At 54.2% G+C, this 14,380-nt stretch overlaps 1 protein-coding gene across 2 annotated transcripts in view; it reads left to right on the plus strand.

Annotated features, from left to right (window-relative positions):
* KIF3C (kinesin family member 3C) overlaps positions 1-10,475 on the plus strand; it is a 40,232-nt gene extending 29,757 nt beyond the window's left edge. The window contains exons 5-8 of one of the 2 annotated variants that reach the window (XM_025214142.1): positions 2,629-2,745; positions 4,014-4,122; positions 4,452-4,627; positions 5,273-10,475. In XM_025214142.1, coding sequence (XP_025069927.1) covers positions 2,629-2,745; positions 4,014-4,122; positions 4,452-4,627; positions 5,273-5,366 — 496 coding nt within the window. In that variant the 3' untranslated portion in view covers positions 5,367-10,475. The remainder of the gene's footprint in view (positions 1-2,628; positions 2,746-4,013; positions 4,123-4,451; positions 4,628-5,272) is intronic. The other variant, XM_006032380.2, reaches the window with a different exon arrangement.
* The last annotated feature ends 3,905 nt before the right edge of the window (positions 10,476-14,380 follow it).

The raw sequence follows: 14,380 nt of genomic DNA on the forward strand, positions 1-14,380 counted from the left end.
GGAATGCCCTTGTCCCAAAGCTAGCTAGTGTCTCTACCAGTGATGTGGAAAAAATAGAAAATCATTACCGGTAAAACTTTCAGTTGGAAGTTGAAAAATAGCTGTGGGGACCAATTAGTTGTACAGACTGACGTGGATGATTTGGTAAGACAGGCCCATGCGAACAACGCATGTTTGAACGAAACCATCGCACGGACGTGCCTCGCAGGTAGGTCACGTCGATCTGCTGGGAAACTGCATCCCAGCAGGCAAGGACACCGAAAAGGACTCGGGGGTCGTGGCAGGTACCTAGCGAGCACGGGCTTGCAGAGGGGGGCTGAAGCCAGCTAGAGCCAGGCAGATGTCCTCAGCTGAAGCTTTGTTCACTGAAAAACTGCAGATTCATTTGGACTGAAACAGGCATTTCTGCCGATCCCAGCTGACTGTTTTGGTTTAAAAAAAAACAGCTAACCTCCTAAAAAAAAGGTTGAGCCTGTCTCTTCTGGCATTTTCCAAATGCACTGTTTTTATTAGAGACGGTGTCTCGTTCCAGGCGTTGCTTTTATTTCCATCGATGGTGGAAGTGAAGAGACGCTTAAAAGCTCGACCCAAATCCAAAGCTTTTTGACTTTTCAATTGGGTGAAAAGTCTTGAAAAGTTCCCCTTTTGGGTTGACCCAAAGAGACCTCGTTCCTGGTTTTGGTGTGTGGCTAGCCGGGCGAGCACGCTGCCTGGGCGGGGGGGACTCCCAGCGGGAACGGGGAGAGGGTCCGACCTCGGTGTGCAGCATTGGTGATCTGCAGCCTATTTTTGGTGCCTGCATCTCAAAAGGATGTTGAACATTTGAGAGGGGAATGAGCCGCGAGAAAGGTCTGAGGTGTGGGAAGCTTCTCCGACAGTCAGACAGCATCACATGTATCGGCGTCCCCACGCTGGAAAATGGTGGCGGAGACACTTTAACTAAAGCTCGTTTCACACCCCGACTGCCGGTTTTCAGCGCGGGGATGCTGATACACATGACACTCCGGGCACTTTAATTAATTCACTAATTAAAGTGCCCCCTGCCCTCCAGAGCATATCTAGAAATGCCCTTGAGCAGCTCAGTCCATGTGGTTTATCCAAGAGCAGCACAGAGGAGACGCAGCAATCGTAGAGGAGGAGGGCTGGCGGGGAGCTCCAGGGGTCACATCTGGCCCGGGCCCTGGCCTGAGGCAGGATCCGCCCTGCCCAAATCATCCTCTACGATCCAGCATCTAAACTCTTCATAAGACTACTGTAAACCGAGAGAGAGCACCAGACATAAAACCCTAACTTGCCACAGCAAAAGCAGGGGCACCACGGCAGCCAACATCCTGCTTCTATAAAAGGTTGTTAAAATCCACCCGAGAGACCCCAGGCAGAGGCTGTGCCCCCACTACAGAGGAAGGCAAATCCCCCAGTCCGTACCAGTCTGACCAGGGTGGGGGGAGTTCCTTCCTGACCCCAAATACAGCATCGGTCTGACCCTGAGTGGAGGGATCAGACCCTCCAGCCAGGACCCTGCGGGGTTGGTGCCAGCAGGAGCACTGGCACAGCCCCATCCCCGTCCCCATCCCCATCCCCAGCCTGGGCTGCAGCCAGCACCCAGCGCCTGTGGGGGAGGCTTCAAACCCCCCTGACGCACATAGGTGCAGTTTTAAGAATAAGTTAGACAAACACTTGTCTAGGACAGTGCAATCAGGGCTGATCCTGCCTTGAGCAAGGGTCTGGATTAGATGGACTCCTGAGGTCCCTTCCAGCCTGACGTTTCAAGGATTTTACAATTCAATTGAGAACCAACGGTCCGAAGCTGAAGCTAGCAAAATTCAGACTAGAAATCAAACTCAGATGTTTCCAGCAAAAGTTGTCAGGTGCTCGCCAAGGGGCAGGGAGGGCTCTCTATCCCTTGGAGTCGTGCAATGAAGACAGACTCTCTCTGACGCGCATGCTGTAGTTCAGGCATCCTGGGACTGCTGGAGGCCCTGCTACACGGCAGAAGACTAGCAGAGTTGTGCTAGCTTCATTTAGCCAGCACAGGGGAGAGCAGACGAGGTTGCAGCCCAGGCTTCGGCAGGTGCTAGCAACCAGAGCAAGCCCCAGTTTGCACTTGGTTTCTGGCACACGGTGTCCCTCACGGCACTAGAATGAGGGGCCATGCACCGAGATCACCAGGGAGCAGGTTTGCAACGATGCGGAGGCCGTTCTCATTCCCCCAGCGAGTCATTAGCTCGTGCTTGGAGGCACCGTGTTACACAGTCCCGGGGAGGGAAGTCCCCGGCTCGGCAGGGGCAGGGGTATTGGCTGATAACAGGGCGCTAGGAATTGCTACGTGGCTTTTCCTCTGCTCCCACTGACACTCCCGCGCTGTGCCTTCCTCTCCCTGTTTCTTGCTCTGCCGCCCCGGTCCCATCTCCTCGCCCGGCTTGTTTTCACCTGCTCCCCTTCTTCTTTCCCCCGGCTCTCACATTCCCATGTCCTGCTCTATCCACCCATCCTGCTCCCCTCCCTCTTCGTTGTCTCTACTTTACCTTTTCCCTATTCCCGCTATATTCTTCCATGTTTCTGCTGCCCACTCATCCCCTGCCCGCTCCACTGTCCTCTGGCTGCTGTCACTCCCTCCCTTTCCCCCAGATACTTGATCATCGAGAACTTCATCCCCCCGGAGGAGAAGAACAAGATCATGAACCGCCTGTACTTTGACTGCGAGGAGGACCAGTGGAAGTTCCAGCCGCTCGTGTCTGCCGGCGGGTACGGACACCGTTTGGGGACAGCGGTCTCGCTCCTGGGCTGAAGAGGGAAATAGCCTGCCCCTTGTGAAAGGCTGGCACGAGGTCCAGCCTTCCAGGAGCAAGGGGGAAGCAGGTGCCAAATCGTGACTTGGTGTCACGGCTCAGGCCCTGGCTTGTTGGCTTCTTACTCGAGGCTCTTAGTAGCTTCGTGATTTGGGCCTAAAGGGACAAGGTGAAGGGTGGGGAAAGGAACCAGCATCACAGGGACCAAGGCTATAAAATTCCGGGATGTGCCCAAGGTCGCACAAGGGAGTTGGTGGCAGGAGTGGGATCACCTCTTATGCCTGCTAATCAGTGCTGACACCTCCCTCTCACCTCCTGTCCTTCCTCCTCTTCCACACCCTAAGCTAAGCCCCTCTCCAGCGATCCATCCCACCTCCATTCTCCACATTCAGATGCCCAAGCTTGGCAGTTGTGTTTCTTCACTCCTTTGCCCCCAGCGCTCCTTCAGGTCCTGAGGGTCAGCCCCTTATGGAGGCAGCTAAGCAGCTGTCAGGTTCTTCCTGTAGACAGGAGCTTTTGAGTCAACCACCTCTTTTCCTGCCCAGACTTTATAATCCCCGGGTGCTCTCTGGACCACAGAGAAGCGCTCCATGGGCCGCTCGGCCTAGAGATACCAGGCACAGGCTGATTTGCTGCAGCAGAGAGTGCACTATCCAGGCCTTTGAGACTAATCCCAGCTTCAAAAGGGCTGGAAGTCCAGATCCCTTTGGAAATGTGTCTACTTCCTCTCCAAATCTCTCTTCCCTCCATGCCTTTTAGCCCCCCACCGTAACACACAGCCTTCCTTCGTCCCATCCAGGGACTGGCAGGAGAGCTCCTCCACCTGTGAGCCTATTCCACAGACCGGCATGTTTGTTTCAGGGCTGAGGTCTTTGCTCGGACTGATTCAGTTCTAATTATCCCCCTCTGCCATTAGCCGCAACCCTTCGAAATTTGGCGGACAGTCCATCTCCAGCCAGGGGTTGACACTCACTGCGCATGCAGACATTGCACTTGTTAAGGGCAGTCTATGAATGGGGCCAAACCCTGGAGGTCCCAGACCTCCCACTAAGAAGGATGACTCTCCCAGTAGCTTAGCAAACCCTGGGCACGAGACAGGGAGGACAGGACAGCATCAGCAGTCAGCATCCCCATAGAGGGGCCCCAGGGAGGCCTGTTCCATGTTTTGTCTCGCTTTATTTTTTCTCCCTAAAAAATGTTTGCTTATTAAAAAAGTTTCCTCAGCAGCAGCAGCCAGATGAAGAAGAGGCCAACCTCTGCCGTGGGCTACAAGAGACCCATCAGCCAGTATGCACGGGTGGCCATGGCGATGGGATCCCACCCTAGGTACCGGGTGAGTGAGGGAGGTGGATGAGGGTGGGCACTGGGTGGGCACCCCCAATCCTAACCTCTGCCGGCCACGTTCACTAGTGGAGGTATCACGCTTGCTCCAACCCCATACATGCAGTGGATCCCACCTTACCCTGACCTGGGGAGTCCTTTCCATGCATGGTACACCACACCAAATAGACCTTGGGCTAGCACTGCGGGCACCAGCCCCTGTAGCCGCTAGGGCTGGCAGAGAAGAAAGTCTGCTGATACCCAGCTCTGTACGAGCCCTTGCCCAGCTGCCTGTGCAGTGAATCCCTGCCTGGGTTTTGTTTCTGTCCCGCTCCGCTGCAGGCTGAGAACATCATGTTTCTGGAGCTGGACCTGTCTCCGCCGGCCGTGTTTGAGTTTGAGCGGACCAGGGACCCCGGCGAGCAGGACCCACGGGCTCTGCACCTCGAGAGGCTGATGCGCCTGGACAGCCTCCTGGAGCGGCCAGTGGCCTCCCGCGTCAGGAAGTCCAGGTCCTGGTGAGCACATGCTGGGTTGAAACCTCCCTGACACTCTGACGCCAGCTGGGCACACGATGGGGGATATACGCTGGGAGGGGCTGGGACCTCGGGACAGGAAGAGAGCAACTGCAACGCCCCCACCTCCCCTGGGACTTCATAAAGTTCCTGCCAGCAAATGACGGCCCAGGAAAATGTGGGCCGTGCCTTCAAAAATGCATTTCAACACTAAATCCTGCTTGCAACTGCTGCTAAACCAGTGAGAGCAGCAGGAGGGTGGCGACACCAAACACATGCTGGGTCTCCTGTCTCTGAGCCCTTAATAACCAGCACCAGCAAAATGCAGCTGCCTCTGGGGTGGAGCGAGGCAGCAAGGTACACAGAAGGCAAGACCTTGCACTCGGTGTACCTCATACTGGGGTGTGAAGGGCAGAGCAGGCCTTTTGGTGACTCACTGAGCGTTTCACGCCTCCTCCTGAGATATGCATAGGCCTGTGTCTGCCCTGGATTTCCTTTGTTGCTGCCTGGGAAGGAAATAACAGAGCAAACCAGGTGGATGCTCCACTTGTGAGTGGATCTGGATGGAAGGACAGGAGGAGGGACGGGGAGGAGAACGTGGAATACGTCTAGGAAACCAGCTTCTCACTCTCTCTCGCCTCGCTCCAGGTGCCAGACGCCCCGGTCGCTGCCGTCTTCAACAACGCACGTTTCCCTGGCCTCCAGCTCCCAGCGCCCCCCCACGACGCCGGCTCACGAGTGACATCCTGCAGCCCCCGCTCCCCTCCCTCCTTCACAGAGCAAGGACTCTGCCACCCCGCACTGGCTGCTGCTGGGAGCACTGGGCCCGGCGAGGGCCCCCCCGCAGCTGGCAGCCTCGTCCCCGCATCCGGTCCCATCTCGTCTCTGTCTTCAGCTACTTCGTGTGCGTGCGTGTTTGTGTGAGACGCTTGGAGCCGGGTCCCCCCCCCCTTCTAGACCGGTCACTTTATTTATTTAATGTATTTATTTATGGAGTGGTTTTGCGACGCAGAGTCAGGAGGCACGTTCATCCTGACGAACATCCCAGGCTGGTCGTGGGCACCATGCAGATCACCCCCGGGGCTGCTGGCATCCAGCCCCCGCTGATGTTGAGCAAGCAGCTGTGAGGTGCTGGTGCTTTTCCTAGGGAGGCGAAGCTGCATTTCCTTGGTACCACTGATGGGCTGCCCATCCTTAACATACAGTTATCCTCCTCCAAGGAGGGAAGGCAGGAGAGAAGCAAGCCCCCGACACTGATGGCCTTGCTGCAAGAGGAGACTGCCCAGAGCTCTCCGTGTGCTTGGTGCTGGGGGGTGCTCTTTGCTTTGCCGGACCCTGTGGAGTTCACCACCAGGCTTGTGCAAAGGGAGGTGACGGCTGTTGCACCAGTGGTTTCAGATTTCCTGGCAGTCGGACCTTGCACGGGCTTGCCACAGACAAAGAGGAGCCTTCCGGGCTGTATTGACAGCGGTGCAGCAGCGTCACCGTGAATCTCAGCACCGTGACATGCATGGCGGTCGCAGAGGACATTGAACTGAGAGGGTGAGATGAGACTTTCCCATGATGTAGGGATGTTGTGATGGCTAGAACAGCTCGGTTGGCCCATCTAACACTCACCGTGGTTTGCGGTCCCTGGTCTGGTGGGCATAGCACCCCTTGCACCCAGGGAGACCGCCGTCCTTTTCTCCCCAGAGAAGCACACCGAGTCCGGGGAGTTACATTATCTTATCGGAGCAGGAACTCACAGAAATGAAAATGCCCATGGGTCCTGGCAGCTACAGGGAAAGTCAGTGAAGGGCCAGCGTCCTGAGGCAGGAGGAGCACGCCGACCTGGACAGGTGATATGACATGTGGCCCACTGCTCGCCCGTGGGCCAGTGCGGGGGCTCTGGGGGGGCAGGGGCAAGCCGTGAGTCAAACGTGACCAGCACTGAGCAGCTGAGGAAGGCGGTCCTTCCCGGAGATAGGGTCGGTGGGTGGGTGTCCCAAGCAGAGGCAGAGGGTGATGGGTTTGGGATGCCTAGCAGATGTGTAGCTGGAGAGAGGACAGGCAGAGAGCAAAGTGGTTTGCCAGGCCCCAGGGACTAAGACAATGCTGGATGTGACCACTCGTCGCCTATGCCAGGCTCCCTGGGAGGATCTGTTCCTAGTTGCATGGCTGTTGAAACCCAGGGCATACTCCGCTTTCACCACAGCATGTTCCCTCTGCTTCTTGGGTACTCGCTCCTCTTTCCCCTGTCACCTCAGAAAGTCTTGGCTCCTCTGCCCTCCAAGCCCGGCGAGAAGCTCTTGGTCCTTCCTCCCTCCCAGTGCCGCTTTTGGCCTGGTACGGCATCAGGCAGGCCTGTCCTTCCCATCCGGGGGGCAGAGACTGGAGTTCAGTCTGGACGATCCACCCGGCCTGAGAGCCGGCTGAGGTGCAGCAGGGTCTACTGGGGTGATGAAGCATCTCATTAGATTAGGGAGGATCCTTTCCTTTCCATTTGTCCATTCCTTGCGCACATTTGCCTTGAAGGCCTGGACACACACTTGTTCTTCTCCATACGGGAGACGGTGCACGTGGAGGGGACGGAGACTTTCTCCCAGGGCCCATGACAAGTTCTGTTTGCCTAAAAGCATCATCCCAGGATGTGAAACTGTATCGTGGATGAACAACGTCCTCTCTGGAGCCACGAGACCCATTGTACCAAAGACCCTCGTTCCTTCCCTCCTCTCTCCTCCACAGCTGCCGCAGAGGAGAAGAGGTAAAATGAGCTAGGCCTGGAAAAGGGAAGGAGCTGCCTGCTCATGTAATGAAGGCAGCTGCCTCTTCTTCTACAAGGCTGCTAACTGCCAAGTCCATTTTCACCCAGGCGAGCAAATTAGTCCCTCCTTGTGCAGAGCTTGGCTTGAAGAGATGAAAGAGGAACCCCCTGCTAAGCCATTTCACCTCCCAGGCACAGCAGGGCTAAGCACAGGCCCTGGATTAAATGCGTCTTTGCCTGCTGCATGCTGAGACCTGCAGTCTCTTCTGGTCACGTCCCCTTATTAAAGACGAGGACAGCTGCCCGCCGCTCCAGGATGTGCTGAGGTTCCCGACAGGCCAGCAAGGAGCTTCCAAACTGGAAAAGTTTCCAGTGCAACCCTCCATTGGGGTCAACGTTTATTACCAAGGCATTCCCCTGCTTTTTCCAGCTGCTGACGGTGGAAGGACAGCACATCTTGTGCATTGCATTGCCTTGATTCAGGTGACTTGGGCAGGTAGCTGCCGTGAGAGGGGCAGGCACTGCCTAGCCGGTTGGACTCCGGCCCTGCTGATCTGCAGTCTGCACAGGGCTTGTGGAGCCACAGCGAGAAGCACATCCAGCTGAAAATAAGCAGCCGATGACAAGCCGCCTCACGGGAGTCCCTGCGATGGTGTGGGAAGCAGGGAAGGGGCTGCCACGGGGCAGTGCCGGCCAGAGGCTGGGCCAGCCTGCGCCAGAGCCACAGGACGAATGCAAGCTCGATGGACTCCTGCTCTCTCCGTGGTCACAGATGTCCCTTTGCCAGGGCGAGAGCCACAGCGAAGCAGCGTGAAGAGGAAAGATGAGCCTGGCCCCCCTCTGACCTATCTCCACATTACCAAAATGAGGACCTGCAGGAGAGGAGACGCAGACTGAAAGGCAGGCGCTCCCGGGGCCCCCTTTCAAATACTCGGCCATCTCCCCATCTCTACAGGAGTGGGTGAGAGACCGAGCCCTGGTCTCATTATATTTTGAGGGAGGAGGAGCTGATCGGGTTTCGTGGGGCTGGAGTCATGGAGGCCCCAAATGGCGAGCCACTGGCAGACCCCCGGATGGCTGGATTTTATGCAGGGCAAAGGAGCTAAAGCTAAAAAGCCGATTATTTCCCCTCGGTGCTGCTGTGACCCCAGAGCTTGCTACGCAGCGTGGAGAGGGAGCGGCAGCATCTGTGCTGGCTTGAACTGGCAGCTCTGCTTCCTTCGCTCGCCCAGGAGCCCAGCTCGTGCCTTGTAGGTCTTCAGAGCATTACTTTCCTGTCCAGATGCAAGGGGAGAGCGAGCCGCTGGGAACGCTGGCAGAAATACTGTAACACAGTGGAAATAGCCTATCTCCAGCACCATCCAGAGGGTGACTTGGGCATCTAACTAGCCTTCAGGATTGGGGGTGGGTCAAAAGCAACCGCGTGCCCATGCGTACCCATGGCAGGTAGCACATGCCTATCCCAGCTCCCTGAGCTACCGCCTTCCCTATCTTCTGTCTATTCATCCTTTTACCGTGGGGGAGCTCGGCCTGGCAGAAACGGGTGCAGAAGTGCCCTTCCCACCTTCCCTCTTCAGGCTCCTGCTACCACGCAGATATGTTCAACCTGACTTGCAGAAAGCTGGCTGTGTCCTCGCTGTGCGCCACGCTTCAAGCACAACCGGAGAGAGCTGCGGGGCTTTCGGTAGAGCACAAGAGCTACCTGCAGCGACTGCCTGAGCTGCCCACGCACACGTGCTTGTAGGCAAACGCAGACGCCCTGTTGCTCTGATCATCCAGTTACATGTCTTCAGCGCAGGCTGGTTTTCCTGATTTTGAATACCCCTGGTTTTAGACATGCTGATGCCCACCGTTTCCTACCCACCTCGATACTCCTGCTCATGTCTTTAGCAGGGTGTTTCGGAGGAGGATGTGCAGACATAAAGCCTAGTTGACCGGCAAGCCTTCCCTTCAAGAGATGGCACCCCCCGCCCCGCAGCCCCTTGGGCAGCACCTGATTGCCCACGGGAGGGTATTTCCAGAGCCACGGTGAATTCAGACAGGATTACAGCCAGGACGGGATCCGTGCGAGCACTCTCCCAACTGACATGGCCGGCTTCCTTTGATGCCCCTCCTGGGTGGCTGCCGGGGTTGGTCATTGGACGCAGACACTTTGGGGTCACAGCGCAGCACTAGCCCAGCTCCAAATTTTGGCTTTCAGGGTTTCAGGAAAGCCCTACAGCAAAGTGCCCCCTGTTGCCGGTGTTAAGTCAGGTGTGTGTGTGTTTGTGTGCATGTGTGCGTGTGTGTATTTGCGTGTGCAGGGGTGGGCTGAGCTGCTTTCAATGCCCAAGTGCCGCTTTGACGCGTCTCTCGCGTGTGTACGTCTGAAAATCTCGTGTGCGCTCTCTGCGTCGACCTGCTGCTGCCGATAACCTCATGATCTTAGCACAAAAACCAAGGAAGGCTGTAAATAAATACTGATTAGTAAAGAGGAGAGCCAAGGAGTTAGCAGCGGTGTCTTCCCTCCGCCTTGGTACGGCAGACTGGGTCCCTTCCACAGCCTCACTGCGTTGCTGCAACAACCTCAGATGTATATTTCCAATGTTCTTTGTATGTTGGTTTGTATGTATTTACATATGAATGTATGTAGGTGTGTGCGGGTGGGCACAAGTGTGTCGCCAAGGGATCCATTTACCTTCAATGTGAGTGACTGTACAGGGGGCAAATTCCAGAGGGGGTTAGTGGGTTGTGGGGTTTTTTGTTTGGTTTTTCTTTTCTTTTTTTCTTTTTTTTTTTTTGGATTGATCTGCTGACTGATTGATTGACAAGGTGAGGGCCTTGATTAGGACCAAATTTTTGTGCCTGTAGCTATGGTGATTTATTGAAAAACAAAACTTTACTGTATGGTGGCCCATCCTTGTCACTCTATACATATAAATATACAGGACATATATAAATATATATATATTATACATACAATACTGAGAGGTCATGGTCCTCACCCCCTCCACCCCCCCCGGCTTTGGATGGACACCTCTTCAATACTCTGTAATGTAGCTTTGACTTAGTGCTGGGAAGGAACAGAAAGGGCCAGCACCCTTCAGTGAACCAACAGTGACAACAATAAAGGAATGAGCATCGTTGCAAAGACTGGGACTGTGCCTCACTCATTCATGCCTCTTTCCAGCAAGACCCACCGGGATCATAAAATCCCAGAGCCACGGGGCTGGCAGGGAGCTCCGGGGGTCACATCTAGCCCACCCCCTGCCCGAGGCAGGATCATCCCTGTCCAAACCAGCCCATACAATCCCTAATCTCAACCCTTCATAAGACTACCGTCAACCCTGACACATCACAGACCCAACCTGCCATAGGTAAAGCAAGGGAACCGCAGAAGCCAATGTCCCGCTTCTATGAAATGTGGGCAATATATGCTCAAGAGATCCCAGGTAGAGGGCCATGCCGCCACCACAGAGAAAGGCAAAACCCCCACCATCTCTACCAATTTGACCACGGGGTAAAACTCCTTCCTGACCCCAAATATGGTGATCATAGCCCAGCAAGTCACAAATAAAGCCCTGTGTGGAAAGTACCACGCAGAAGAGCAGGTAGGTGGCTCGGAGTGATGTTGAGTCCTTCACCCAAGCAGGCAGAGTTTGTATTAGGAGTCCAGTCTGTGCCTCCATTGATCCAGATATGAAATGGGGATAAGAGCATTTATGGTACAGCACAGATGCTAGGTTGATGGAGGACAATGAGGAGGAAAGCCAGGGAGGCCAGAGGGAGGAATTCATAGTTTTTCAGGAACGTGAGAGCCGTGGCCTGACTAAGGGCTGCGATAGGTGGGACCAAAAGGAAAAGAGCAACAAGATGTGCTGAGAGCCAGCTCCCTTTTCTCTCACACACCGTTGCACTTTCTCCCATGACACACCCCTTCTGCACTGGACACGCTCTTATAATAAATCTCCCCTACCCTCCTTCAAAATTCTTCTCTTTCGAACTCTCCTCAGGCGTGATGTCTGCACACACTTGGCAGTGGCGAGGCAGCTGACATGAGCACTGCTTGCTACCCCGGTCAGAGCCGTCTCACTATTGCCTTGTGCTCCCCGGTCTGTTGTAGCCACCCAGGTGTCTTGCTTCCTATATTTTACTCGTGAGGCCTAGACCCAAAGAAAGCCTTGGGCATGGTGATGCCGAGCAGGCTCAACCACAAAGCCCGTGAACAGTCCCTGGGGACAAGCCTGGAGTAGCCTCACGCATGAAATTCGAGGCTTGGAGCACGTCAATGGGCAGGGGTGGGTGGGACGCGGGCAGGACCCTCCTTGCCAGGACCTGTCAGTACTGCAGTGTGGACAACCTCGGCGCTTATGATGGGGATTTAAAACACTCAGCAGGCTAAATAGGAAGAGGCCTAAAACAGCCATCAGGAAGTGTCGATGTGGAGGTGAAATCCCACCCCTTGCTCCCAAACTAAGGCAGCAGTTAGAGACCCAAACAGCCAACTCAGCTAAGGTGGGCTGTGCGACTACTGGGCTGTGTGCACACAATGGGTTGTGTACACTGGGCTGAGCTATGGATGCCTATGGTTTGCCAGGCACCTAGGTGGTTAGGCATGGGTTTTGTGGATAGCTCGCTTGGATTGACATGCCTGACTTCTGCCTAACCTACAATACAGGGCTTAGGATCATAGGGAGGTTGGGCTGGAAAAGTCCTCATGAGGTCATCTAGTCCAGCCACCTGCTCAAGGCAGGATCGACACAACTAAAACACCCCAGCCAAGTGTCTGTCCAACCCGTTCTTGAAAATTGCCAGGAGTAGAGATTCTGCAACCTCTCCAGGTCATCTCTTCCAATGCCAGACCAGAAAGTGCTTCCTAATCTCCAGCCTAAATTTCCTCTGCTGCAGCTTGAGGCCATTGCTCCTAATCCTGTCCCTTGTGGCCACAGACAAAAGCCCTTCTCCATCCCCTCTATATTCACCCTTCAGGTACTGTATTTGCAGACTATTATCAAATCCCCCCTCAGTCTTCTCTCCTCCAGACTAAATAAGCATAGCTCTTTCAGCCTTTCCTCATCAGTCTTGCTTCCCAGGGCCCTAATCATTTCTGTCACTCTGCACTGGACTCTTTCCAGTCTGTCCACATCCTTCATGAAGTGCAGGGCTCAAAACTGGACACAGTACTCCTGGTGCTGAATAGAGCAGCAGAATCGCTGCCCTTAATTTGCAAGCGACACTCCTGTTTACACAACCCAGGGTGTTGTTGGCTTTCTTTGCAACCAGACATGTCAGTGGTTCATATCTAGCCTTCGGCCCAGCATAAGCCTCAGGTCCTTCTCTGCAGTACTGGGTCAGCGGTGGGTCTCAGGGAGGATGAGGCTGAGCATCCCCCACCCACCTGAGTCTGCCGATGTGATCCGGAGCTGGAAGTTTACTTGTGAGGACAGCAAAGTTTTTTCAGCAGTTCTGGGGAAAGGGGGAGATGGACCAGGCTTCTAGCATTTACAGAAGCAGTGAGGCCCTTGCCACAAGGCAGGGGAGACAAAGGGAGCTAAGGACCTGGTGAAGAGGGGGAGAGCAGAGCAGGAGAAACACACTGATGGGTTATAACACATCAGGGCCAGTGCAAGGCTAAGCTGAGCATTTGTAAAGTGCTCTGCAAGTCATGCATGAAAGATGCTAGGAAGGGCAAAGCGATATTTCATGCCAAGCATGACTGCCTGAAGAATCCAGAGCTGACAGCCTTGGCAGCACATGCATTACATGCCCCCGGGACAAAAAGTGACTTTCATCAGGAAAAAAATGCCCCAGCCACCAACAGTGCCGTTTCCCCACAAATTCGACGCTCCGTGCTGCATTCTGTTAAGCTCTCTGGGTCATTCGGCTTTGTGTGAGCCAATGGCAGAGCTCCAGGAATAAGGGCAGCTGCCATCGTGGGCTAATGCTAATGGCAGATAGCCTCAGCGTTTGCTTCTCTTTTCTGGCTCGCAGAATTGGAAGGTAATAGGACACGGTCACCTTGAGAGCATCCACAAGCATTTTGGGCAGCACTTCGATAATGTCCCTGCCTGACACCGCTCTCGGAATAACAACGATTCCCTCTCATGAGCACAGGCAATGGAAGAAAACATGAAAATCCCAGTTTTTTATTTTTCTTCTTTTTTCTTAAAACACAAATCTACTGATTTTTCTGTGATGACAAGGGCCAATGGATTTAACAGCTCTTGTCACAGCTTGTTCACTGCCCCCAAAAGGCCATCCTTTGTGGGAAAGTTCTGTAAGATTAAATGCAAAACCAGTAGCATTTCTACAGATGTTTGAACCATTCTACGACATTTGCAGACTGAAGCCCTATCTCCCTTGCACAAGATGGCTTACAAAAACTACAGGAAAGTTCTAGCAAACTATAAACAGAATTTAGAATAATTTCATTAGAACCTCACTGGCTTCTTCCTTAGGAAATTCTGTAAGATTTTTCCATGAAAGATCAAATGACTGTGACCAAGATTTTCAAACATAGGTGCTGAAGTCAGACACAAGCATTTATAATTAGGCATATAAATAAGCTTGATTCCCAAGGGCAGTGAGTTTCTACATCTACTAATTTCAGCATTGCAGAAAAGTACCCATGGAGTCATAGTCTGTGGGAGCCAAGCCAGACACACAAACTAAAATAACTGCAATGTATAGTGCATGCCAAGGATGCTGAGTGAGACGGTTAATAAAGGGAGGTGTGAAACGTGTGCAGTGGGTGGCCGGCACATACAGCAATGCACACAAAGAAACGTGCACGCGGGGGACCTGGGCCAACAGCCACGAGGGATGTGCAGTCTAGAAGGGCCTACGGCAGCATGAGCTGAAACAGCCAAAATACAGGCTGCCTGTTGGATGGTTGGTTTGTTGTGGGAGGAGATCAGTGCTGGAGGATGAGAGCAGACACAGATGAATTTAAATTGCTCCTGATATTCAGTGAACGTCAGCGGCCGGTGTTTACGTCGTCCTGATGGCCAGACGCTCTTTGCAAGACGGTGGGT

This window comes from Alligator sinensis, unplaced genomic scaffold, assembly GCF_000455745.1.
Source record: "Alligator sinensis unplaced genomic scaffold, ASM45574v1 scaffold8_1, whole genome shotgun sequence".
NCBI lineage: Eukaryota > Metazoa > Chordata > Crocodylia > Alligatoridae > Alligator > Alligator sinensis.